The following is a 27,571-nucleotide window of genomic DNA, read 5'->3' on the forward strand; positions in this document are numbered from 1 at the left end:
AGAAATGGAAATCTTGCATTTATGTAGAGGAATGAATATTTTCAGCATGTGAATTCAAGAGTGCTTTCCAAAAGGGGGGAAGGGGGTAGGGGGGTGGGGGGAGGCAGGCAGGGTGTTAAAACTTTCTACAGCTATCACAGAAGGATTCTGCAGTAGATAGTTTATAAGTAACATGACTTAGCCTCTAATACTCCCTTTTCAGCCAGGCACACCAGCCTTAGCTGTATCACTAAAAATACTGAAATGAGTGAATTTCACTAAGTTCAAGTCTTCAGTTGATATAAACCAGCTGAAGACTTGTCCATGATCGTGTAGATAGGATATATCTGTTATATAAGCAATTACATATTTCTCCTCTGTAATGTGGTAAATAACCATCTATGTGGTAAACAAACACCTAACACAAGCTTAAAGGTGAAAACAGAAACAAAAATACTCCAGTTTTAGAAGAATATTATGATTTTTCTTTAACTCATTTAGCACATGTCACAAGGTCCAGCTAGTTGCATAACGAAATGTCAAGCATACAAAAAATGTCAGTACCAGATGTAATGGTAATAGGAACAACCCACGTGGAAATTTCCTGTTAGTGACCTTCTGGAGGGTGGGGCTGGAATTAATTTGAGATATAGGACCGGTTTTACTTAAACTTATACGAATGACTTCTATAAAAGTTTTTACCTTCATTCCCTTCTCCAGGTGGCTGATAAAACGAAAGCCCCAAAGATATGATGGCTGCAATTTCCAAGATTATAAGAGTCACATCCTGCAATGCTTCCCAGACTAGCTGTAAGAATGTTTTTGGCTTCTTTGGAGGTATAAAATTTTTTCCAAAAATAAGCTTTCTTTTTTCTAGGTCTGCAGCAGTGCCAGCTAATCCTGTAAATAAAATAAAATAAAATAAATTAAAATTGCAGTAAAATAGAAAATGCCCACTTATATCTGCATTCCTATAGATTATTTCTCCAAGAACAACTACAAGCTGTACCACCTCTGGCATATTAACAAATAGGCAGATATCCCACTTAAATTTTGCTTTTGCAAGATGATTTGTCCTTACGTTCTGAACAGAATGGTTATGGACTCAACTTATTACCAATTCCTGCCAGTCTTAATCGTGAAATGTCTTTCAATTAGTAGGTTTACTTTAATAAGACCTATGTGTATACATACATACATGTAAGCAATGACTTCTGAAAATAGATCATAAAGCACACATAAACTATATTTGGGATGAAGTTGGAATAGCTGTTGGCAGCTTTGGCAACATCATAGGAGCAGCATACAGATCTTTGTTCTGACCTCAGGTTGATGACCTCAAAGTATAAATCAATAAAGCATGTCTTGTTCTACTTCAGAGCAACCTCTCTTGCTGCCTACATACTGTCACACAATCGCTGGAATGAACTGCATGAAATTTTTGTTAAGTGAAAAAAGACAGCTAAAGTGACAGGTTATAAATGCAAGGAAAGTAAAAAGGAAATTATATACTTCCTTAAATCCATATCAAAATGCATGTATTTTGCACGATACTTCAACTTAAGACCATTTAAATTTAAGGATACAGTGTAAGAATGTGTTGGTTGTGTTGAACAACCCACTTCTGTGCTTTTTTCCCTATTTTTTACTTATCTTAAAGTATGCATATCTAGTGCCTTTTCAGGAAAAAAAAAAGGGGGAGGGGATGACTTGCAAGAGTACAGGTAGAATAACTGTGCCCATACACTGCTCTCAGCAGCCTAAAGAACTGCAATAAGTGGTTACTTATATCTGCCAAATAATATTCGATATCAGTTGGAACATTTACAAAACTGTAGGTTTTGAATGTGATCAGCAACGTAAAGTTATTCACACTTATTCACCCTAACATGACACAATGAAGATACTTCAATTGTATTCCTCTGAGGTCAACTCTCAAAGGCGACTGCAAGAGAGCAAGAGGAAACGATTAATCCCACGCTGCAAGGATTCCTCTCCTCACACACTTTAGGGTAGGTCCTCACCTCCCCGAAAGCATATCAACACCTATGGGGTACTTCAGGAATGGAAAGCCCTATTAATAGCACCTTCAAGACGTCAAGCAAAACAAATCGGGACCCTAATGCGCTAACGGTACTCAGCCTTCTGCCTCCTTCATCCAGGACTGGTGCAACTGTTCCCAGCAGCATGTGCCAGTGAGTCCCCTCTTGGATGAAAGCACCAGGCCCAAACGTAATTTCCTCAAGACGAAAGCGATGCTGCTCTGAACAGATCAATCTTGCCACAGTACAGGCAAAGATGTCGACTCACCTTTCACTTAAGGTATATAATTACAGCTGTTGTGTAGCTTCTGGCTCTTGGTTAACTCATCAAATTTTCATTTCACCTTCAGCTTCTAAGAAATACTATCCTTCTCTCCCAGATAAAGGCATGCTGTAGTTATTACCTCACTTAATTTAATTTTCAGTACCTAGAGCTTAGCGGCACGGTAACAGACAGGTCCCAGCTATTACAAAGTGTGTCTACGTTATTCTCCGTGAGTCAAACAATAACGTGTCAAACCTCTCTGCTCCTCCATGAGCTCCCACTCAGCTTCCAACGTAGGGTAAACACTTTCCCCTATGAAATCGGAATTGCGGGCTATGAGCCATTTGGAGAGTTGCCCTTTTGTGAGCCGACGCAGACCACAGAAGTTAGGACAACACACGTGAGAGCTCAGGGGACTCACCCAACACGGATGGGATCTGGCGTCGGGACACACCTTTAGCAGAGACCAAACGCACGCAGTTTGATTAGCTTTCAGAGGGCTGCAAAGCCCTTCAGTACAAGGAAGAATTTTCACTAAAAATGGCATGCACAATTTGCACTAGGCCACCAAAACACAACCTACCGCAAATATAGCGGTGACTTCATACATAAAGGGGAAAGTACATGGACAGCATTGATAGTGGAAGGGATTTGGGACAGAAATGTTCATTTAATACACCCGCAAGCAGCAATACAAAACTCTGAAACAGAAAAAGCTCAAAAGCATGTTGGAAAGTGGAAGACATGTCTGGAAAATGCCATTTTTCCAATACACAACGTATGTGCGCAGTAGTGGGCCAGCTCCAGCATGTAGATAGATGACTGGATACTCAACAGCATGAAAGGGATGGCTGAAATAGTACAGGAAATAGCTGCAGTATTTTTCAACAATCCTAATTATATTTACCTAGACATGACAACTTCACAACTTTGAAACTATGCTATATACTTCACTGTCAGGAGGCCATAGAAAGTGTACATATCCTGTCCTATGTTACTGATCATAACGCACATATAAATACACATACATACTGAGAAGCCCCCAAAGCAAAAGAGAGAAATTGGGACTCAAAGAGCTGCTTTTTCTCCAAGACAAAAATTGTTCGTTTAGACACCACAGAAATATAGACAACATAGAAATTTAGACACAATAAGGTTGAGGACTAGACTGAGCTTAAAGTATCTATGGTCACCATTATCTCCAAGACTATAGTCTAAGTAACCTACATTGGAATTTAGACATACATTTTATTTAACTGTACTCTTTAATTTTTCATAATAAATGTTATCTTCCTTAAGACCCATAAATAGACAAGGGTAAATCATGTGTGTGATTTTATTCTTTTCTTTAAGTCTATGTCTTGGTGAAATTACTCACCAAGTCAGTCTCACCTAAAAAAAAAAAAAAGAGGATATTCATCTTTAAACATGAAATTTATTTTCTTGTAAATCATTTAGAAATACTGGAAAATGAAATTCAATGTTCAATTCAAACCAGAAGGTTTCCCTTCTCCTGAAATCTCGCCATCACTCAGAAAAACCCATTCAGCAAAATTTTAGGGATTTTTCCTCCCACTGAATGCCACTCCTATATTGAGAGAGAGAGAGAAAGGAAAGGAGAGAATGAAGAATTCTACAGACCAATTGAAGAAATGACATCAAAACAGTCCTAAGCTTTACTGTAGAGATAAGGTCAGAAAAGGACAATAAAATACACAGAGAAGCCAAAGTTGTACAGAGATACAGCTAAGGGACATGTGACTGACAATCTGAGGCAATGCAAGACATTTATTTTGCAAAAGCTTCCATAAATTCTCCACACTATTGCCAGCAGAAGCTATAAGGAGGGTACTTCTTATCTTTTTCAAATAATCTGCTTTATTCAGAAACATCATTTTAAATAGTCCTAAAGGTGTTTTGAGCAAGCCTAACTTAGTCGCTTGAAGAGGATTAGAGGTCACGCACACTTTCTGTCGCACTGGCAGATCTGCGGGATGCTGCTTCCCAGCTAGTGCGCACTGACAGGCAGTACAGATGGTAAAAATGTCAATTAGCACAGCAAGATCTGGAAGTGGACATCTGTCCTCACCAGTACTTTTAACCAGGAGACGGCTTTCCTGCTGCTAGGTTTTTTTCATATTACACATACTGACTTAATTACTGTTCCTGAATATTTTTTTTTATTTCTCGCTTCTCCCTTAAGTATTGAGTCCTGTGACAATAATGAAAGAGCACTGCAAATGAAAGTAATTTGAACTATCGCTTCTATATGAAGATATAACACAACTAAGGAAGTGAAAAAGAACAAGGAGAGACAAAAAAAAAAATTAATGGAAACACTAGTTCAATGTGACGTCAGACTTCATATGTTACTGGCAAAAGAAGCAGCCGTCCGGCTTATATTCTGTGTGACAATAAGCCACAGACTGGCTGGTTTTATGTTCATTTGTCCACACAAGTATGAATATTTTACCTTTTTTAAGTGCTTTTCTGCGTCAAAGCTGTGCAATACTTCTTTTCTTGACCCAAGTGTTTTAGAATGATTATGCAGATTTGGGTTAAATTTATATACAAATAGTATACACAGGTTTAGGAAATATTGCAAAAAATAATTACTCATGCTTGAATAATTTCTTAAGGTTTCAGTTTCCAAAAAGTTTGCCCAAAATTTGTTTGAAATCTGTGGGAGAATGAAAGTGATTGCATAAAAAAATGTTCTACAATGTTGTGCAGTACATTAAATGCATTTCCGAATTCATCCAGCGTTGTTGCTTTTCTGGAGGGGAAAAAAGATTAAAAAACTGGAGAAATGCCACTTAATGAATTTTCTCTGTTCCTTATCTACATCTGTCAGTTACTGCATGCTGAATATAAAAACATCATTTCAATTAGTGCTTCCTGGAAACTTGTATTTCTCTGACAGTCATCTCCACTGCAACCAAATGGAGCATGACAAACAGAGAATGATTTTGATGCTGCAAAAATAGCAAAAGCACATCACTACTAAAGCAACAATTAAAAAAAAACAAACATAAAACTTTTAAGAGAATGTTTCACATCTGCTTAAATTATGAGATGAAGAATGGAGAATTTACATTTGATTGTGCAAGTAAACCATTCATTACTTACTAACTTCCTTCTGTACATTTTCTGACACATCCAGAAAAGTAGATAAAAATTTCAAATAGCAAAAATTGTAAACAATGTAATTTAAAAATCACAGCATGTGTAACTTCAAATGCAAAAAAATGTTCAGCAAGGAAAGTAAAGGCTTCACAATGATACTGAACTGCTATTGAAATTAACGCATAGAGGTAAAGCAACTCTTTTGGTTAGTGAACTCTTAATCACGATTAGATACAACATGCATGAATTCCTCCTGTAAGAACACAGACCTATATTTTAGCTCATGAGCTCCTATCACTCTAGTCTAAATCTCTCTTCTCAAATGATGAGCATTCCTAGCATGACATTACCCAGGTCTTCACAGAAACTAAAAAGTAAAACACCACAAAGTCTCACTGCAACAGTTATTGCATTTTCTTTGCCTTGATTCACCAATTCCATTTATTTCACCTTTAGCTATGAAACAATGCCTGTCATTGCTACTGCTACAGAACGCTTTTGTATAACTCACCCAGGCGCACCACATTCTACAGCTCTTGCATAGAGAACTTCATAATGTGAATTAGAAATATTAGCCCAGTTACTGCTGTTGTAACATAGAAAATTCAAACACACAGCCTCATTCAATGTTTAGCGGGATTGTGCACTCTGGCTTTGGAAGCAAATTTCTGTGCTCTATTCTGCTCTTCTCTCTTGAAAAAGCTAGAGTGGCAGAAGGCCTTTTCTTCTTCCACTTCTTCCACTTTGATCTAAGAAGCAGTATCTATCTAGTGACTGAAAGAGCTGAAAAAGTCAAATTTTCAATTCAAACAAATGGCTAGTAACTGACAGATTTAGTTTCTAAGATCTGCTTTAGGAAACTGTGCCTACCTAAGAAATTGGGGAAGGCAAGGAGACATGCACAGTAAACTGTGTTTACTGTTATGGTTTTGATCAAATGCTAAGGAAGATCTATTTTGTCCCTTACATATAATGATGTCATCAAGCACACTATGTGTAATCCAACATCAGTCTTCATTAGGCCATGAAGTCTTCATGACACTTGTTTAAGGGGTATCTAAGTAAAACAAACACCTGCTTTGGTACTAGGTATGCCACAAAAATATATGTTGCACTAAACTACCTGTTTTACTGACACAAGATGATTTTTTTTTTCAAACTAAAACATATACCAGAGATGTGAAACACAAAGCGAAAATATTCACACCTAGAATGGATGCCTCTGTGATCTCCCAGTTTTATCGTGTTGCTTGAAAAACATTTGGATGCAGTACATTGAAATTCTGTTTAGGTCATATTAAATAAAATCAGCTGAGAGAATGCAGTTCTTCAGTAGGAGACTATTTAAGGAGAGCATTTACTAGTTTCAGCAAGCTGAATTTGAATTTCACTAGTGAATGAACCTCAACGGATAATAATTTCTTTCTAATCTCGGAACAACAAAGCTGTCTGTAAAGTGTAATGAATCTTATTACCTGTTTTCAGTAATATCACTTGCTTACATTTGTTTACATAAATTTTAAGAAACTTGTCCAAAAATTCAAAGCCTTTGGAATTAGAAATCATCTAGCACATGTCCCGTAAGCTTTACGCTGCTGGCGCTACTATTTCTATGAGTCCATTTGGCAGTTCTGCCCACAGACCCTTACAGGATTTAGAACCTTCTTGAGTCAAACGCTTTACAGCTAGATCCAAATAGCCAACACACAGAAAAGAGGGGCACGGAAAGTGCAGAACCAGGAAAGTAATTAACTCCCCCTCCATTTCCTCATTAATCATCCTCCCTCTTTACATCTAACAGCAACAACTGGCCGAGTCACCCGGTCCTGCCCTCCTGAGTTCTGCCACCGCAGTACAGGGACCACCCTGCAGCCTCTGGAAAGCAGCAAGCTAACTACAAAAACCATCATACAAACCTTCCCTGATCTGAGTTGCAAACAGATCACTCTTAAGTCATACAAAGTGCATAAATACATCTCCAAATCCATGGCTTTTTTTAGAAACAAAGTAACTGAAGAGCTTAACGCTCATTCTTACGGACTGATGCATCTAATGTAAATGTTAGGAACAGATACGTAACAACTTGCGTTTCTACAATGAGTTGCTATCTCTCAATCTCTTTCTAGCTATAGAAATGCATCAGCAACTTTATCTCAATTTTACGAGGCAGCGAAAGGCTGAAGTTCTTGCCCCAGACAGTTTGGTGGCAGTTCAGGGGAGTAAATTCACATCTCCTGGGATTCCTGATTTACGCCTAGCTGCAAGATACCACACAGGATTTATCACTGCCAAAAGCTCTCAGTGTTCCATGACATGTTTCATTCATTTCCCCATCTAGCCATTTTGGTTTTATTTCTTCTTTCTTCTAATTTCTTTTTAAAGTAAAATTGCTCTGAAAAGAAGGTATTAACCAGGAACAAATAATTTACATAAGATGACTAATAACAGCAGAATCAGAAATGGTTCCCGATAGTGACTGTAACGTAGTCCAAAAAAAAGCCACTCATCTGAAAGACATGCTACAATTTCTTAATAATCTAATGACTGGACTTATGTGCAGTGCGTAACCATGAGCCAATATCAAGGCAAGAGACGAGACATCAAATATTAAAGGCAAGATATGCATCATAAGAGATGACTAATATTTTTCTTGCCCAAACAGACAACAAAAAGCTTTCTGCAAAGGCTGATAACAAAGCATTCAACGAGAGCTGCGGGTCCAGTATGAAGAAAGAGGAATTCGGATTTCTTTTTTACAAATGTACTGCTGTCAGTGGGCGTACAGCTGTTGAGAGGGAAGATAATCACCCCACCAGAAATCATTTCTTCAGCTCTTACTCCACTCAAGAACTGTTACACCATTTACATATGTCTCATCTTGTGTACCACAGGCTCCTGGAGATGTTTTTCTTTTCTTCTATCTCGATGAAGTGTCAAGTACAATAAAGTCATTACAGATTTAGGGCAGCAATACGAATAAATACTAACAATCTAGTATGTATATCCACCATCCAGCTCCCACCCATTACCAACCAGATAATAAAGAAGTCACTAAAAATTCCTTGTTACATTCTCTATAAACAACAGTGCAGTAAGAGTGCAGATCTTCACCCAGCACTAAGAGACAGTTAACCTAAAAGTTATGGCAGGTCTTTACTGCTGCTAAGCCAACCAACCTCGAGCCAGTGGGATACACCACAGATGCTGGGAACTTCAGGTTTGTTCAGCATCACGTATCCTCAGCAGTTTACTGGTATTGGGGCTATTTTGGAAGAGAAGAAGAGGAAACGGGGGAATGTAATGGTTTCTTTTCCCTCATCCCCGCCTTTCCAGGTAGTCAAAGACAGTTTCTTCTGTTGGTTTTTTGGGGTTTTTTAAACAAAGCTAGGATTTCACTCCCACAAAAGGTAACGTTACAGTTTAGAGTAGACTGTACAAATACCCTCTGCTCAGGCTTCTGGATTACCCACAGAGCTCTGATTTCCTATTGAAACATAGATGTATAAGATTGGATCATTTCAATGAAGCTGGCAGAGAGTATGAGGGAAACAGTTTCAAAAACATGCTGTTACAATGCTGAGTAATAAAATGATTGTTCCAGATAATGTGAAGCTTTTTCTTGCTCTTAATAATTAAGCCAAATCAAGCATCCCTGACTACAGCTTAAGACAGACTTGCTGGCTCTTCTGTAGGATCAGGCTTAAAAAAGCACTAACATATGAATCATGTAACGGCAGAGAAGAGCAACCATCTAAGTTTAATGGAGGAGATCCAAGATCTTTGCCAAGAAAAAGAACAAGGAATAAATGAGTACATAATAAAGTCAAAGTGGAAAACCTACACCTCCATAACCACTTACCATCACTTTCACTGGACCCTACAAAAAAAATTCACCACTTCATATGTATTGCTAATGGCAACCACAGGGAATGGGGAGGGGAAAAAACAGACCCTGAAATCAACCCGTGACTCTCTGTTCCCAAACCACAGTTTGAGTAGCGCTGCTGACAAGCAAACCACTCTGGCTGCTACAGAAGCAGCTTCTGCCTGTCCGTGTGGATACAGCACAGCCTGGGGAAATGCGAGTCCCCCAGCGGAAACATGACCATCAGTCCCGGTCCGTAGGGAGGCTCTCTTCGTACGGCTCAAGTAAGTGCCCGTGTGAAAGCATGTACCGGCTGGGAGCTGTGTGTGTGCAGGAGCTCCTCTAAGCCCTGGAGTAAGTGCAGCCACCACCAGTCCACCAGCAGGACCAGAGTGAGCCGCGGGCAAGTGGTAAAGCAGGGAGTAATGAGGTCTATGCATGCAATCCTCTCCTGCGTGCGATCCTTTCCTGGAGAGGGAAAGAAAGGACGGAGCCACGTGTCCGCCTGTGCACAGGCCCAGACTTACCGCGAGTCTGACCGGTGACGCTGAGCCGGGGGCCTCCCGCTGCTGACGAGGACCACAACAAAGCAATCCACAATTACAAAAATAGCTGCTAGACTGTCTACTGTTCATGGGCGGTAAACAGCCTTCAACTTCGACTTTTCCCATTTCTTATCGCAGGTCAACTTCACATCACTTGAAGTTTTGCAAGTCAAACGTTATGTTTAAAGGACATATGTGGCAATGAAACGTCCCAGAAACTGAGGCCATCTGACTGAAATTCAATCCAGCTGAATATATAGTAAGGAGAGCCTCAGCTGGCTTCTCTACACTTACAATGTACTTTCAGACAGATGTGGCCTAGACTCCCTAAAGACTCCTCATGATTTTCTGTTCAGTTCCGTAGAGCTTGTCCACTCAGGATGACAGTCCTAGTAATCTGAGAAAGAAAATGCTCAAAGAATAAAAGATGTGCAACCAGGAAAGCACGGCCTGAGAAAGGAAGACATTGTGCAGCTGAAGACACATTAGACAGACTTCTATGTCAGTAGAGCATGACGCTCTTCTGCAGTACCCTGAAAGTCCCATGCATCTCTCTTTTTATATGAAGGATCTTTACCATTATTATTTGTCACTGCAATCACCATAGTTTCTTTAGTATAAGCAGTTCCAAGGGTCTATAGCTCATATTTATTTGATGAAGCCTATGGGAAATGTTAAAAGTAACATAGCATAACAACATATGCTCTCATAACAACAGCATGGAAAAGAGGGTTTTTTCTAGACAAGGCCAGGAACTTGTAGGTTAAGGTAGCTAATTCCTCATATAGCTGTTTTACTCTTTTACATTAAAATAAATAACAGAAGAAGAAATTTTATGTTCGGAAGAAAGAGACACCTTTTTATGATGTCTATAAGGGAGTCAAAATACCAAAAACCACTTTGCCAAGTCTGCTTCCATAGCATGATTCTTTCCCACCCTCACTTAAGAAAAAACAACAAATAAACCAGATAGCAATGAACTGCATTTTTCTGAGGTGTTACCTCCAAATGCTGCTACTTGGCAACTTTTCTTAATTTCACTGCTATCTTTGTCAGTGTCATCTGCTTTTCCTATGAGTAATGTCAGCTTGTCAGCTACACAGCAACAGTACTCACTTCCAGCTCTGCCTTTGCAAGAGGCAGAGCATTTGCAATAGTGTATCTCGTGCTGCTGTGTATTCAGGAGAGTATTCAAGGTATCTAAAAAAAAGTGAGAACACTGAAGAAAAAGTGCTATGATCTTTATGCCATCTGCAAGCAACGTTAAATGCCAGAGTCACTCCTGCAAGTGACAATGACGTCGCTCAAAACCACGAAGCCCAGCCTGTGAGGAGACAGTAAGATAATAAGATGCTTTTTGAGCATCCAATGGATTACATCCCACTGCTCAGAAGCATTAAAATAATTTGAAACCTCTAACATAGCACATAGAGTGTTCTGCTCACTGTTACCTGCATAACACTGTTGCACTCATCACCACCCATTTGCTCCATCCTCTCCATAAAGGAGTGGGACCCATCCTTTAGATCATCAGCTGCCTTTCCTGGAGACTTAAGTGCCACACAGACTTGGAGGAGCAAAAAAAGTGAAAGAAGCTGTAAAATTTCATCCAAAGGTGCCAGCGTGAATACTATTACAGTGAATATCTCATAACTGAACACAGATACACGGTCAAAGTTTAGAGTCACCCGGCACTGATAATTTAGCAAGTCAAGCTCCCTATTGCCCCATTTTCTAGACAAGTGGAGAAAAGATGGCAAAGAAAGTCTTAAGACTTTCCAGTCTTCTGGTAATTAGTTAATTCAGCCCACAAAAGCTGGTGTAAAAGAGCAGCAGAGCAGAGCAGGGGACTCGCCATCAGTAGCAGTGTTTTAGTTGGGATGATGGCACTATTGGAACAGATGTAAAGTTATTCCTCCAAAGAGTTCTCAGCCTTATGTAAGGATAATAAAAATAGGATAATACCAAGAGATGCCTTTTTTAATACCGTGAAAAGTGACAACATTTTCTTGACTCCAGTTTTATTTTTGAATTATTAGAAAATATAAACTGTGACCAAAGCAATCCCAAGATGCACTGTGGGATACAGCATTATTTTATTCTCAAACCCACATGCAGCAGAACTCCATTAGAAACACAACACCCCCAGCCACCTCCTAATTTAGCACACTAAAGAGCCCAACAGAATAGATTCTCTCTTATATGAAGCATATATTGTCAATCATCTTGATTAGCCCTCAACGTAACTAACTTGATCTGAATACAATAATCACTACTACAGTTCTCCAGATTCTTTTCCAGTGCAAATCAAATACTAAGTCAAATTATAAAGTAAGTACCTCAGGGAAGGTGTTCCTAGCCACCAGCTGTAGTAAGAGTATGTCAGAAGCAGTCGAGGACACTATATTTTTAGGCACACCAAACTGGTCCCACTTCAAAAATCCTACAAAAAATCTTAATAGAAATATTCTAGAACATGTAAGACTTAATCAAGGTTTGCTGGTAAGTTTTCTCCACAAATGAATAGTGTATCTCACTAGCCTGTTTTTCACTCTTTATTGAATACATAACTTCCATTGTATATTCTGTAGAAATACAGACTCCGACCTGCATCTCACCGTGCATTTTATTACGGGGGTGACGTGGAAACCCTTTCAGTCGGGTAGAGGCATCCAAATAACTAGAGCGACTGATCTCGGCCAGCTCAGACCTGTGGGAATGCCAGGTAGAGGCAGAGGCAAACATGAGACAGAAACAGCAAGCATGAAGGAAGAGCACACCCTGGGAGACTCCTGAAAGGAGAAGACTGCAGGTCCAAACCCCAGTTCTCACTGATGACAAAAGCAGGAAATATTTGGGGGATACAAAAGAAGGAGTTCCAGCAATCCAAAAAGCCATTGAAAAACACTCAACTCTAAAGGACCTCTATTCAAGGTGACAAAAGTGGGAAAGGATTTGCATTCATATCTCTTCACTTATTTGGTCATAATATCTATGTGTTCTTTATGTTAAGAATGACTTCTTCCACCTTTTAATTTTGTCTTCTGTGGTTTGAGAAGTTGAAAACTTTGCGTGTCTTTTGGCAAGTGCACATTCAAGAGAATGTAATAAGGCAGTTCTGCATCAAAACTCTGGCAGAAGTGTGCTCACCTTACAAATAGTTATGAATTTGTGTTAGACACATTAGCAGAAATCAAAATATTATATTGTATCATAATAGAAGCACCAAATTCATATTAACAACCATCCTTGGGCAGCTTCAGTGAGTAAACAAAAATCACGTTTTCTTAATGCCCCCCAAATAACCCCTTTAGTTATTAATTAACCTTCATTATACATGTGGAAGCAGAAGTTTTTATTTGAAATAAGATCTCAAACTGGAAGTAATTTAATCAATTTATGGCTTTAACCATTTTCCTTGCACAGCAGTTGCCTATGTTTATATTGCGCTAGCCATTTCATTTTACTTCCAGCCGATTAATTCATTGCTTTGCTTAATCCAGCTTAACTGGGAAGAGGCACTCTTAATCCAAAATAAGAACATCCATACAAAGAGTTAATCCATAATGGTTAATCAGGAATAGATGTTCCAAAATAAATCCACAGGCTGAGAATACGTAAATCCCTTAGACTGGTTTGATTTAGACCACTTTCACCTCAGCTTCTCAAAGCTGCTGCTAGATATGTACCTCCTCATCCCACAGCTATGGCAACACAGGTGTTTGGAGTTGAAGCCACACATCATGCGACAAGAGAACACAGTAATTTACTTTGTCAAATTAGAAACAAATTCTTGCAAGTAAAGAGAAACAAAAAGACCAAGAAGCAGAAAAGAAGCAAAAAGATTAAAGAAAAGCAACTAAACCCAATGTTCTTACTATACGAAAGTAGAGCAGAATTCTAGGAGCTCAAAGACTTTTATCATGTAACACAGAGGCACAGATTTAGATAACCACTACTTAGGGACTTAATTACATTCTTTACAATGAAAGAGATGGAAAAATGAAGTTATCCCAGTTATGCTCACCCCAAGAAAAGCAGTATTTAAAACATTTACCTGACTTAACCTAGAGGTTTGTCCCATTAGTTACTTTAATTGGAAATCTTATTTTGATTTTCATATGCTTCTCTTTTGGTAGGAGAGTAGGCTTTTCTTTGCATAGTTCCTTAACTGGTCAGCTTATTTTTCTTGTATAGTTCCTGCCTCACACAGAACGTTTTGGGGAAAATCAGTCCAAATTCATAGTAAGGTCAGTGTCCAAAATCTCATGCAAATTACTGCTAGCCAACTGCTATACAAATATTATGAAACAGAAGTCTTCCCGAGCCACTTTCAATGGCTGTTGAACACAGCATGATAAGTGACTTTATATTTTCATTGAAGCTCAGGTTTCCAAGTTTGTAGCATAGGAGGCATTGGACTAAGTCTTTCTTAAATAGCAAAAAAAGATTCCTTTCCTAAGAAAAAATGTTTTCGGAAACTGGCAATCTTCCTAAAACCCAGAATGATCCAGAAATGCAGACTATGATTCAAAAGTATTTTGTCATCTGTACAACCATTTTGCTTACAGCTGCAATGCAGCATTCTCTTCAAGACTGTTCATCGCACTTAAAGGATAAAATGACCCAACTGCCTACTCTGTTCCATCATTATTCATTAATGAAGAGACTGGGCCTAGAGGATTGTCATTGCAGGATAAAAAAAGGTTCATTAATACATCCCTTAAGCATGACACACATTAACACTAAACAAGAGACAAAGACAAGAAAATCTGACGCACTTTCAATCTACGCTTTAGCAATATTTAGAGAATGTTATCAGTTTAAATAGCACTGATAACATACTATTGTATTATGAAATAATTTTGATTAATATAGGAAGAGCAAACACCTTGAAATAACAGGGCTAAGGATGAAGTTATTCCTTTCAGGCAGGCATCTTGGGTATGCATCTGTTTTCTATAGGTTATGTAAATGATAAGCAGAGATGAACTGAATGGTCATGCTGAAATATTCAGGATGCTAAAAGGCAGACTTTCTTTGTGTGTCTGTGTGTGTGTGTTGCCCTAATTCTGCTGTGCCTTCTGTTAAACTTATTTATAATTTTTCCTGTCTCCCTCTGTGCCTCCTATGTCTACTGCTCTTCCTGAAGATCATCGTAGCTGATCCTCCCTCTTCCCTCTGTATCCTTTTCCTCATTCCTTATTTTTCCCTTCATTTTATCCCAAAGAAACCAATGCCACGGATAAATATCAGATAGCTCTTCCTTCTTCCCTCCGAGTTTCTACTGCTCAGCATAGTTCTCACTCTCTCCTTTAAACTTCCTATTCACTTTAGGGAAATTGTCTATTCTGTAACTCCGAGGTCACAACTGTTATTTAACAATACACACCTGTTTGATGGGGATGGGGGTGGGTTGCTTGCTTGCTTGCTTTTTTTGAGAGAGATGCATGCACACAAAGTAAGCAACACTTTGGGAGATCAGCATGTAGCGGTATCCATGTGCTGTCAGAATTGACGTCCTCAAAGATGGCCATAGAACACTACGTACTTTGCAGACTTATGAATGACAGTGAAGAAAAGCCCTTTTAAGAAAACAAAATATTGCTCATGTTGCAAGACTTTGAAAATCTTAAAAACCCCACTCTATTTGTTTAATGATTGTGAAAAAAGAGCAGCCAACAAAAAACTTCAAAAGGAATTACATGACACTATTAATACCAAGTACCAGTACCACTTGCCATTTATGTGCCCTCAAGATTTTAGAACTTACTGGAAAAATGAACAATTCCTGTTATTATGGAAACAGGCTTGCAGAACATAAAAAGACTCTAACAGCATTAATCTTTTAAATTCCTGAGCTTTGTTTGTGTCGCAGCCTTTATTTGCAATTAAGCTTAGTGCATACGAAGTTCACTGCCTGCCAACCCTCAGAGGACTGATACAGCCCAGGATGGGTAATTCAAGCTCCTTTTACACTGACCTACCAAACTCTGACCTATTAGACCTGTCTGGTAAAAGTGAGAAGGTATTACAATTTCATTCAGATCTTGATATCTGAGCAATTCATTCAACAAGGGTAACAATTATGTTTGATCCCCTCACCTTTCCCCCTACTTCTGGGCTGGACTGATTTGCCATGAAACGATAATCCTGAGCCATGCTGAATTTGATCACCGTGACTCGAGATGAAAGGTTCTGGATCTTGAAAGCGATCTTTAATTCATCCAGTTTGTTCATTTGTTATAGTTCTAATGCTATAAAAACACAGGCCCTTCATCTATACTGAATGTATATGGATATATATACACATCTATACATCTATCTACCGCACTCTTGTTTACATGCAGTCAGGATGATACACGCGAAGACCGTCATCTCCACTGACGAAAACATACGCGTAAGAATGCTTCACAGAGCTTACGCATCCTTTTGTGCTCACTTACATCAAAACACTAGATCTGTAAAATGTGAGATGTTTCCTCTGCCAACGGTTGAAGACGACAGGTGATATCGTTAACTGATGCAATATCCTCAATCCAGTCCACCTAATATGCTTTTCTCTTATGAATACAAAACTGTTTAATAACAACGTTCTATTACTAACCAAATACAGCAACTAATACAATCGACATCTAACCAGAACCAACGCAGACCAACTTTCTCAGAAAATGATGCCTTAGAAGAGTATCCGTTGTTGGATTCACTAGTTCCCTCGCTAGAAAGGACTTTGCTCTGCCTAGTCGCAGCATTGGGCACCACAGACATAGCTCACATCAGCAGCACCAAACTCTTCTAACCCAAATCGTGTCACAAATGACGGTCAAGCCACAGGACCTCAGGCTTCAGCAAGAGCCGTATAAGCCCCAGCAGGATTCTGTAGATGCCTGTGCAGGCAGGTAACCAGTGCTGGCACCTGTGGTGCCCCGGCTTAGTGGTTAACCATCAAAGAAACTGCGCCTGATACATGCTGTCATCACATATTTCCAACTGCAGTGAAGACGCAGATTTCTCCAGGACTACTTTACTTTAGAAACACTTAATTTAGAGCTTGATCCCGCTTCTGAGGTAAGCGGCAGTTTGCTGCAGGGCTAAGCAGACGGTTCAGAGTGGAAGCATGCTGCCCAGGGCCGACTCCTGCCGCGTCTCGAGGTGCCCCCGTCCCCGCAGGCGGGCGGGCAGGGACACCTTCCTCCCCGACGGAGCAGCACTCTGCACCCGCTAGGACCCATACGGCACAGAAACCAGATGCAAATGCCAAGTTGTAAATCTTACTTAAAGTCTTCTTAAACGTTAAAAAAAAGTCAATGCCAGACTGAGGCAGTTGTTAAGGCTCCACGTCAGCTCCCCACTTGGAAATTCTTTTTCCTTATGATATATCTTTAAGATGTTTTCCTCTGCTATGGCACTCCGCGTTTGTTCTTGTTACGTCTTTCCCCCTGCCCCTGAATCCAGACTGCATCTGCTGTGCTTTATGTAATGCAGCTTTGTGCAACATCATAGGACCGAAATACACAATTTCAATAGGAAACTGCATCTGTAGATTCTGCTTTTGTTGATTTTAAGAGAGTAGTTTCACTATCGAGGCCTCTGCTTCTTAAAGTCGAATTCCTTGAGGCTGAAAACAGTTGGACTGGTCCTGAATCCTGGCTTTATCAAGCTGCCGCCTTCAACACCCTTGGCTTGTCCTTGAAATGGCTTTCTGCAGCCATGACTCACTCCACTACAGCACTCATTTTGCTGTCAGAAAACTGAGCTGAGTGACAGAGAGTTAATCATGGAGAGATGTCTCCGTGTGAGAGGGATGACAGGGAGATTCCTGGGGCACGAGGAAGGAACACAAGCAATCAGATCAGTGTTCTTGCTGTTTAAAAACAAAGAAAAGTGGTATCTACAATTCCATTTTCCTGGCTTCAAAAGCACTTTCTCAATTCACAATTTCATTTATGTGTAGGAAAAAAAATAGTACCGCCAAGCTTTTGCCTCACGAGCAACCACTTAAAGGGGGAAAAGTGCAGAGCAGGAAGTATTTGAATTATATGAGTATTAGGAGAAAATAACATATTGCAAACAGGCAGGTAATTAAGCTGTTTGCAGGCTACTTTGCTCTGTTTGCAGGCTACTTTGCTCTTCACATACCACATCACTGGTATGTAACTGACTGACTATTTGTTCTTCAGAAAGAAACTCCTTTAATACTGTATTGTAGTTCTGGAAACTTTGGGGTGTAATTTTGCTAGTGCTATAAAATAGAGGACCAAGTGTTCTTGTGCTAGAGTAGACTGTGAGGATCTGTTTCAATAGCAAAATTCTGTCTGGAATTTGCCTTCAGACAGATTAAGCAAGATGTCTGAAAGCTGTCATTCCAGAACTGATAACACAGGATGCTTTCTGGAACATATTTATTTACCTGAAAACCATGCACAGTCATTAGGCTGTTTGCTTCCCAATAAATGTTAATAATCTGTGATCTGTGTGATATCATCTAAGCTCCTTATACTCTCTCCCTTTCCTCTGTCCACTCAGTGTTTACAAATTATGATTAGACATTAGTCCCCTATCTGGCACGGTGGGGATTTGAATTATGATTGAAGACCAGCAAAATACAAACGTACTGAAAAATAAAGTAATTTACATCTCGATTTGCCTTATCCCGTGCTATATACAAGTCATGATGAATACCTGAGTTCATTACTTTTCCCTGAAATTCACATGCAATAGTGGTACAAAAGCCAAGTGTAAAACACCTCTTTTCCCCTGCCCACACTGAGGTCGGCTCCTGAGCCAGCCAGGCATTTTTCCAGCCCTATTTCCTAGCACAGTTACACAGACAGCTGTGCTGACACTGAAAACTAGTGGCAACAAATAGCTGGGAACTAGAGGGTGGCAATAGTCATGGCTTAAAGCATCTAAACTGCTAAACAATACTTAGAGCATCAACATAAAAGTCTTCAGTGTGTGTTTACAAGCACTTACCTCACATAGTATCAGTGCTAAGAAAATTACTGAAATTAAAAGTACTAATTTGTAGCACTACAGTGGCAACCACAGGTGTACATGTTAATGGTCTGTACGAATCCCAGTGATGCTCAAATGTTCTGTTTATCCTCATAGCAAGCATTGTTTATCCTCACAGCAAATGCAGCCACACACTTTTTGCTTTTACAGTTCTAATGTTTGCATAACATAATGCTCAAGCTATTAGCAGCAGAATACTTCTCAACGCTTACATGCCTATATATTTCAAATGTTTGGATTTTCACAAATCTCAGGAAGTTTTATTTCTGCAAAAAAAAGAAGAAACTAATCTACGTGCATTACATAATGTTTGTACAATAAATGCCATAACATAGATCAAAGGTGTTTATTCTTGCTTAACTCACATATATCTTTCGCATAATTATCCCCTTATGTATACAGAGACAGAAAGAATATACACAAATGTAGAAAACATGTCAGGGATACCACAGTGATGATGCAAGGGAAGGTGAAAACTATAAATATGAATGCTGACTAGAAACATGAAACACAAAGCTGAGATACGGAGCTCTGATTTAGGCTCAAAAGTTGTGTGTGTATATGATAAAACCCGTCTAAATGCACTTAACTTTTTTCTTCCTTTGTGAAACTATACTTGCACATTAAGATACGATATCTTTAAAATAAAGGAACAGACTGGTGGAAAAACATCTCCCGAGAATGGAACTGCCCTATATGGCTTATGCTGGTAGAAATAATTTTTTTCCAAGCACACAGCTGCTATGGCTCATTGTCAGCAAACTGATTTAATGCAGAAATCTAATGGAGTTTATTTAGAATTAATGGACAAGTATGAGAAGGACGTCAGCGTGATTTTTAAAGCTCTCATTTCTAACATGCAAGACAAAATTAAGGATGAGTAAAGATATTATTTTCATGGACATGTTGGATTCAGTTTGGCACTTCTGTTTTTGAGGGTTTGTTGGATAGAAGGGATATAACTGCTTTTGAAACTTTCAGAAAATTAAATGTAATCTACCTTGCAGTTATTTCTAAAATTACATGCAGTTGAAAGATCACATTATAGGTCTTTTACTTTGGATCTCTTCATGCCATAAATCTTCTGATCTGGAAAAAAATTTGAGACCTCTAGGAATGATAAGTACAAAAGCATTATCTTTAAAGACTGTCAGAAAACAGGATCTGAAGCTGACAAAGTAACATACATATAGACAGGGATTTAAGTAATTGTGGAAGTATTTTAAACGTGGTAGGGGCTTTGCATTAATTTATATCTCAGGGTAATTCTTATTTCAGTTCTAATACAGGTTTCTAATGATTCTGCTGTTTAGCAGATTGATTGCTCGTGCTCACAGCTCGCACTCACTTACGCAACAGATAAAAACCTGCAAGCCAGGAAACAAACTGTTTCAAAAGCAAGTTGCAGTATTTCTTTTTCTTTAAATGCTACAAGTGACCTGGCCTTCCAAATTTTTATTATCAGCAAACTAACAAAATGTATGAATCCCAGGCAGTCTTGGCAGTTTGCGATATAAAAAAAAGCCAGAAGATACCACAGGGATGATTTAATTAAATACTTTCATACAAAAAACTCACAGTCTGATCTAAACCATAAGAAAGCAAACAGGCTCCTCTTATTAATGTGTTCCCCAATTGTTCTTTTCTTTTCTTTCCCCCATAGATATTTTCAAATGTTGTATGTCTTGTGATATTTGTCTTCCCTTTTAGTTAACTATTATATGCTCACTTTTTTTATGCTTAATTTTAAGCAAATCAGTTGAACTAAAACTTCAATATGTTCTGGCCTGTAGCGTCTCTCCTCCCAGATAACCTTTCAGAGGAGTCTGAATGCAAATTTTACCAAAACTACAGCTTATGCCAAGATACACTGTCTCCTTGCTCTCCCTCCAGAGTGCACATGGACCTAAGAATGGACCACAGATACCTCAACGATGATGGTACAGGAGAAGTGTTGCCCCCAGTTCGCTTGTAAGTCTTCAGACTTCTGTTTAACATAAAAGAAGGGCTGAGCTGAGTACAAACCAACCAAGTACATCAGCCCAGGTCATCTCATCCAAAGGCTTCCTATAGATGTCAAACCATGCAGCGAAGTCCTATGAGCCTTTGTGGACTCCATACATATCCAAACCATTGTGAAAAATAGTTTAAAAATAGCGCAAACTGCTGATAGATCAGATTCTGAGTTCTTATGAAAACGAATAACTGAAATCATCTACACAATTACAATTATTTTGAGAGTCCAGGTATCATAAGCAGTAGGAACAAATCATAGAGCAACAGACCTGCCTTGAGGTACAATGCCTCAAGGCTTTTTCAATGCTATTTCAATTATATCCTTATAGATCCCAATAAAGGCAACTTTGGAAAACACAAGATGCACTTACAAGTTACCAAACTGTCCTGCATGACTAAGCTAATTTCTAAAGCATGAACATTATTTCCTTTTTTAGTAAAGGTACTTACACAGTTTCATATAAATATATACAAGGCAAGAAGGAAATTATCCATCTATTCTGTCTAATTGTGATGCTTACAAAAATTGGCTCAAAAATTAAATTAAGCAAAGGGTTTATAGCAAAAACCCTAAGAAACACTTTTAACTTTAAAGATTTGTAGTGTAAAGTTCACTTCAAGTATTTCTTACCATTCAGTTTTGGTCCCAATGTTTGGGAAGATTTTTGTAAGATGTTGCAACTTCTCTTGCACAGAGTTTTAAAAGTTGTAGGCTCAGGAAAAAAAATCTCATTTCCTAAGATTTTACAAGCTGAACATAACAGTAAATCTTGTAGATCCTAAAAATGAGGATGCAGAGTTCTGCAGCTGTAACTCTCTGGCATACGGACAACCAACACACAACCACTGCAATCTTTGAGTAGATAAAGCAATTCTGACCCAACCTATCCTACTCCTTTCAATTAAATCAGTGGACAAGTTGCCTTCAGTGCACAACAAACTGCAAATGACAATGAGAACCACCGAATACTTCTCCTTGACTCATTTACCATTCCAGCCAATGGAAAGGATTTGGAATATTTTTTTCAAAACTCAGATTGATATTGGCTTTTGTTTGCCTTCACAGCACTAACTGTGGGTATCAAACCTTGAAGGAAGAAAGGCCAAATTCTGCAGCACCCAAACACTGATAACCCTCAGAGAAGTCTTGAAACTGGGGGTCAAATTCCTAGGAATATGTTTCACCAGGTGTTATTGCCACAAAATCTCCTAGAAATACAAGATGTAGCAAAACAGCAAAGATCAAATATTCCTGCACATAATCAGTTGGTTTCCTTGGAGCAGATAGGTGTGCTGAAGGCCACAAGGAAAAATAAAGGAAATAGAAATGAAGCCATGAAAACCATTATGTATAGGGAACAGAAATACCCTATAACAGGCTTGGCTTCGTAAGTCCCCGTACGGGTGTTATTTATAAATGGTGTTTTATCATCCAATTTGAGTTCAACATTTCCATTACAAATACGAGATATGAGAAACTCACTTATAGACCCTGATTTACAAACCTAAGGATGAACACTATGATCACGGAGGAAATGGGTGCGAAGAGGTAGCAGCGTTCAGCAGATGCAAAGACAAAGTGCTCGGAGGATGCCGGGGACACGCAGGTGAAGAGGGAGTTACGTTTAAGCAGGGGCAGGTCTGCCGCGCGGCGATGTTTGTGTGGCACCCGACAAATCGGAGCAAAACCCTTGTAGAGCCAACGAGGGACGTGTTGCGGGTTAGAGGCACGTTTGCTGCTCTGCAGGGCCACACGTGGGCTGGCTCGTGCTTTCTGTGCTGCTCAGCTTTCTGGCGAGGGGAGCGGCCAAGAGGGCAGCGACAATAACGCAGGGGCCCTGCGGGAGCTGGTGTTGAACCAGCATCCCCTGAGGTGTCTGATGTCTCCTCGTTTCCATAACACCCTGCAGTACTTGCGCTTTAAAGGCTTTTATCGTTATTAAGGATATTCCTGTACATTCATCCCCTTCGTGCAACCCCAAACAGCTGACGGAAGGGTGGAAAACGATCCTTGAATATGCAAGCAGGTAAGTTACACCATCCAAATACACCTGCTTCCCAGAGTGACAGAAATACTCTCCCAAGCTGCTCCAGCCTCTGCAGAACAGGCAGAGGCTGTTATTAAAATACTGTCTTGGTTCCTGCAAGTTCCTTTGATGTTTCATAATCCTAAGTGTGCTGAAAACTCAGTGAAAAACAGATTCCTCCTACTACAGAGATCTGTCTCATACACCAGGCAGTTCCTCTGGATATATAGTTGATCACCAGGAGAAGGAAATGATGGACAGTTTAAAAAGGCTGCGATAGCGTAGGATCGGCCCGAGTCAAGAATAACAGTGTGCCCATACTCTAGATAATTGCAGTAAGCTCTCTGGGATTTGCTCAGCATCAATCTTGATACACTTGTCAACCAATCATTTCATCCGCATTGGTTATAATTAGTGATAAATAACTTGCAAATAATGAGAAATAGCTTGTCAACAACACTTTGTTGCTCTCAAAACTGCCATGTGAAGGAAATCCTGGCAAATAATCACATGGTGCATATATATATGCGCATATACGCAGCTTTCAAAACCAAAACTCTCCCAGTTCCAGAAAGAAGTTTTCAAATGACGTAAATGTGATCTTTCTCCACACATCCATTCATATTCCTATAAACATAAATTGGGGAGAAAACCCCAAACCATCAGGAATACGTATATCATATATGGCACTGACGGGTCAGCATTTGCTCAACTTAAAATAACTACTTACATACTGAATGTGGTACTGAATTTCCAGGTTAGAGGTCTCACCGACAGGAAATGTGAAAAACGGCAAAATGTGTGGAAGTCTAAGAGGACCGCCGGGGAGTTTAATACCTGCCGAAGGGGGAAGAACCACAGCTTGAGCTGGGAGGTGGAGGCAGGAGGGTGGCTCTAGCTGGGAGCCGGACACCAACTCCATTCACACCCCCCCACATCCCTTTGGGAAGATGCAAAAGGGCAGGGACAATTTTAAGTGCAAGTAACTCGTCAGCTGAATCTGATGCCTTGGTTTTCCACCCTACTGAGATAGCAGCCTGAGGCCATTCACAGCCTACGGCAGTTAAAGCAGTCGCCCTCAGAGGAGAACGTTACCAGCTCCAGCCTCTATACCAACCTACCAAAGACTTATCTCGTGATTTCTTAGGGAAACCAGAGATTACCAAGCCTTTTACTGAAGAGAAAGTGGCAAGCAGGTAACAAACTCTGCAGTTCTGATGCTGGGCGACAGAAGATAACGGCAGTGTTCGCTTCCCGTATATTCATAAGCTTGCAATGCCTCTGCCGTCGTATACCATTACACCCGGGCTGCAGATCTGGTAAACAAAGACAGGACTGGAACCTGAGCTGTGTGGAAATTTGTGCTGGTTCCTTTAATTGCACAGGTTTTGCTGAAGACGACAACTGTGGCACAGCTGTTTCCTAAGGCACCATGGCATACAGGTTTAATGCATCTAAATTCCAGCAAAATTTGAGGAAACTACTTCTAAGTATTCAAAGCTTCAGCTGGTTTTTAAACATGATGACCACATTAAGAAATTTATGCCAGATGTAAGGATAGTGAACACTGCTCTGCCTGCAAGCTCTCCAAGCAAAGGACTCTCAGTTGTTTGCAGTATAGGTCTTGAGAAGAATTTGTGCAGTTTTAATTCCTTCCAGTGGAGGACAGTGGCTTACAACAGAAGGAATTTAATGACTGCATTTCATCTGGCAAGTTATGTGTTTCCTCATGTTGGCAGCACATAGATCCATGTTCCCCAGGTTTTCTGTGAGCTAACTATGGCAAGCCCCAGCCTGGGCTCTCCCTGGGCTAGTCCAAACACCAAAGTTTGCTTAGAATTGACCTGGAGCTCTAGAACGATCACTGTTCGGGGTTTCAGAAAGGGCGAGTTTACGTCAAAATCACAACATGTCGTCACAACATTTCTAAACAGGGACAATTTGAACCAGTACATAGAATGCTGAAATATTTTAAGAACTTTTTTGAATCATTTGTAGGACTCGAGATGTATCAATTTAACTGTACAATACAGTGATTTTCTGGTCGAGTCTGCACCACTTTAAAGGCTTGATTTCCACGGGGAAAAATCTCTTATGTAATATTTAATATTGGAAATAAAATGCTGAGAAGGCATGGATCTTAATTATTTAGCTTCTGACACATACCCTCCCTTTAAAAATTCAGCATCTGACTGCAGATCTGAAAGACTTTGCTATAAATAAGTTATCTTCTCTGAAGCTGTAACAAATTTCAAAAAGTATTGCAATGGTTCTTAGCTGATCAGAGGAAGCACAGTACTATTAAAATGTAAAAAATATGTATCTGAATTATTCTTTTAAGGCACCAAACCATTCCAGGTTGCTGGAATTCTATAAAAAAGGCTCAGAGAGCGCAGGTTTAACAAAATGACATGACTTGCCCTGCTCCAAGTACTTTCTTTCCAACAAGTCAATCACAAGACTGAAGGAGTAGTTATAGTTTCTCTTATCTGCACCAGACCTGTTTCTGCAGTAAGTATCTTCTAAATGGAAAACATTCTAAATTAATTAACTAAACCTCAAGAGACAGTAAACTAATTATTCTGGGCATACATAAGATGCTGTTGAGTTAATCTCTATGAACACAAGTGAGTTAAGTTTGTATTGACATATTGGGCCAAATTTATTGTCAGAGAAATTAACTTCAGTGGAGTTAAGCTAGGAGTGAATTTTTCCTCATTAAGTAGAAATAGGTCTATCATCTGAAGTGTGAGGATTTATTGCCTCTTGGGAAAATCATATTGCACTCTAGTTTTTATAAATGACTACTCACATGCTTAAAAATGCACAGAATTTTTTGTTTACCACCTAATAGTTGGATTGTTACATGTGACCCCTTCAAAGTGAGGACTGACTTCAGCATAGAGGATGCAAGGAGTACTGCTAAGCTACATAAATAACTTATTCCTGAAGCTACCTGAAGCTTCCCTATGGTGTTCAAAGTCCATGTACGAGCAGGAGACGCAATCCTCATATCTAAATCTAACACAACTACCACAAAACATCTTCTTTGTCTACATTTAACCCAAGAGAGTTATTTTTGAAAGAGCACCTCAGAGAAGTTTTCATCTACTGCATGGATTCCACAATTTTTCCTATTTAAAAAATAATCATTCATCCAAATTCTGTAATAACTGTGTTATGCACAGTGGTTACAAAATGTCATATATATTAATTTTTAAGTTATTTTGTATGGGGGAACAGAACTCAAAGCAGTAACTGCTACCATTTATTAAGAAACAGACATACTAAGAACCCAAACTAGCACAAAGCTAAGTGTCTTCATGTGAGCATTAAAAGTCCCACCAGTTCAGGAGACAATGTCTCCAAACTCCTCCAGCTTTAAACGTTCACCTGAAGCAACCACAGAGTCCTTCACTGTGCTAACAGGACAGCACTCCTATTATGCACGTCAGGACAGCATTTTCGGTATCGTGGGGAACTCTGTAACAGTAGACTTGGTGCTAATTAGCGTTAACCTCTCTTCAAGACCACTTTGCCAATGAATCTTTTTTTTGAGCTTTCCTAAGCCATGTGTCTAGAATTCAGGAATATGTCACATAACTACTCAACACTGCGTACTAAAGGTAAGACTTTGTCCTTTTTTAATTTATTGCCTTCTACTTTCCACCAACCTCTGATTCACGTAAGCATCTTAAACAGAGATCTATTTTCAGCATGGCCAAGAGAGACTAGAAAAGCACCTGAAGGCAAACTGAAACAGGCTTCGAATCAGGGTGCAACTATTCAGAAACAGAATTTTTAAGAACTGGCATAGCTTCTTGAAACCAAGGAAACTCCCTTGACAGAAAGCAAAGGCCTCATATTTGACTCAAATGTTTTCTGAAGTGTTAATATCTCAGTTTCTCCACCCCTTCTTCTTATGGAAGTCATTCTTAATAAATCTGTAGTTCTCAGTGCTATTAACGCTAGCACGTCAACTTGTTTTTCAAGAGTCCTTCCTTCAATGTGAGTATAAGAAGGCAGCAGCATAGAAAAATTAATCAGAAATCAGCCTGACTCTGGGACATGAGGATACATGGAAATTGCCATCATTGCAAGCTACGTAACAAGCAAGAGAAAGGAGAGATGAGGCAGGGAGGTTAATCCCATTGGCCTTTGAGATCATCTACACCTAGCCTGGCATCTACACCTAGTCTGTCCCCATACTAGCTAGTGTCCGCTTAACAGCAGCACGTACATAAAGTTTAAACCTTATTTAGACTTATTCTTGTCACTATCTTGGCAAATGTAGCCCAAATGTGGCTTTAAATACCTCTGTGAAAAAGAGAAAGTTAAATTACATTAGGGAAACATCCAAAATTACTAGTTTTAAAATCAAACCCCCTATTGCAGAGTATTATGGTGATCACTGAGAAAATTGCTATAAAAGCTAGAAGGCTGTTTTCTTAGCAATACCAAGAAGATATTTTCTACTGTTCTGCCAAGATTCGCAGTAGTCACAGAGATGTTTAGATTTTTCTGAGGTTCATCACTGCAGTACAGCTGCTGTTTCAGCTATAGAAAAGTGTCAGCCTCCTGGAGAGTCTTAATTAAATAACAGGCAATTTTAAGGGGTGGGGGGAGTATCATTACAAAGTGAAGCCTTGCTATTTGGATGTCAATTTACATAAAGCTATATTGCTCTT

At 39.4% G+C, this 27,571-nt stretch overlaps 1 protein-coding gene across 18 annotated transcripts in view; it reads right to left on the reverse strand.

Annotated features, from left to right (window-relative positions):
• ATP2B2 (ATPase plasma membrane Ca2+ transporting 2) overlaps positions 1–27,571 on the reverse strand; it is a 439,575-nt gene that overhangs the window by 133,997 nt on the left and 278,007 nt on the right. For all 18 annotated transcript variants that reach the window (XM_049826145.1, XM_049826157.1, XM_049826153.1 and 15 more), the window contains one exon: positions 682–879. In XM_049826145.1, coding sequence (XP_049682102.1) covers positions 682–879 — 198 coding nt within the window. The remainder of the gene's footprint in view (positions 1–681; positions 880–27,571) is intronic.

Source organism: Accipiter gentilis, chromosome 23, assembly GCF_929443795.1.
Source record: "Accipiter gentilis chromosome 23, bAccGen1.1, whole genome shotgun sequence".
Lineage (NCBI taxonomy): Eukaryota > Metazoa > Chordata > Aves > Accipitriformes > Accipitridae > Astur > Astur gentilis.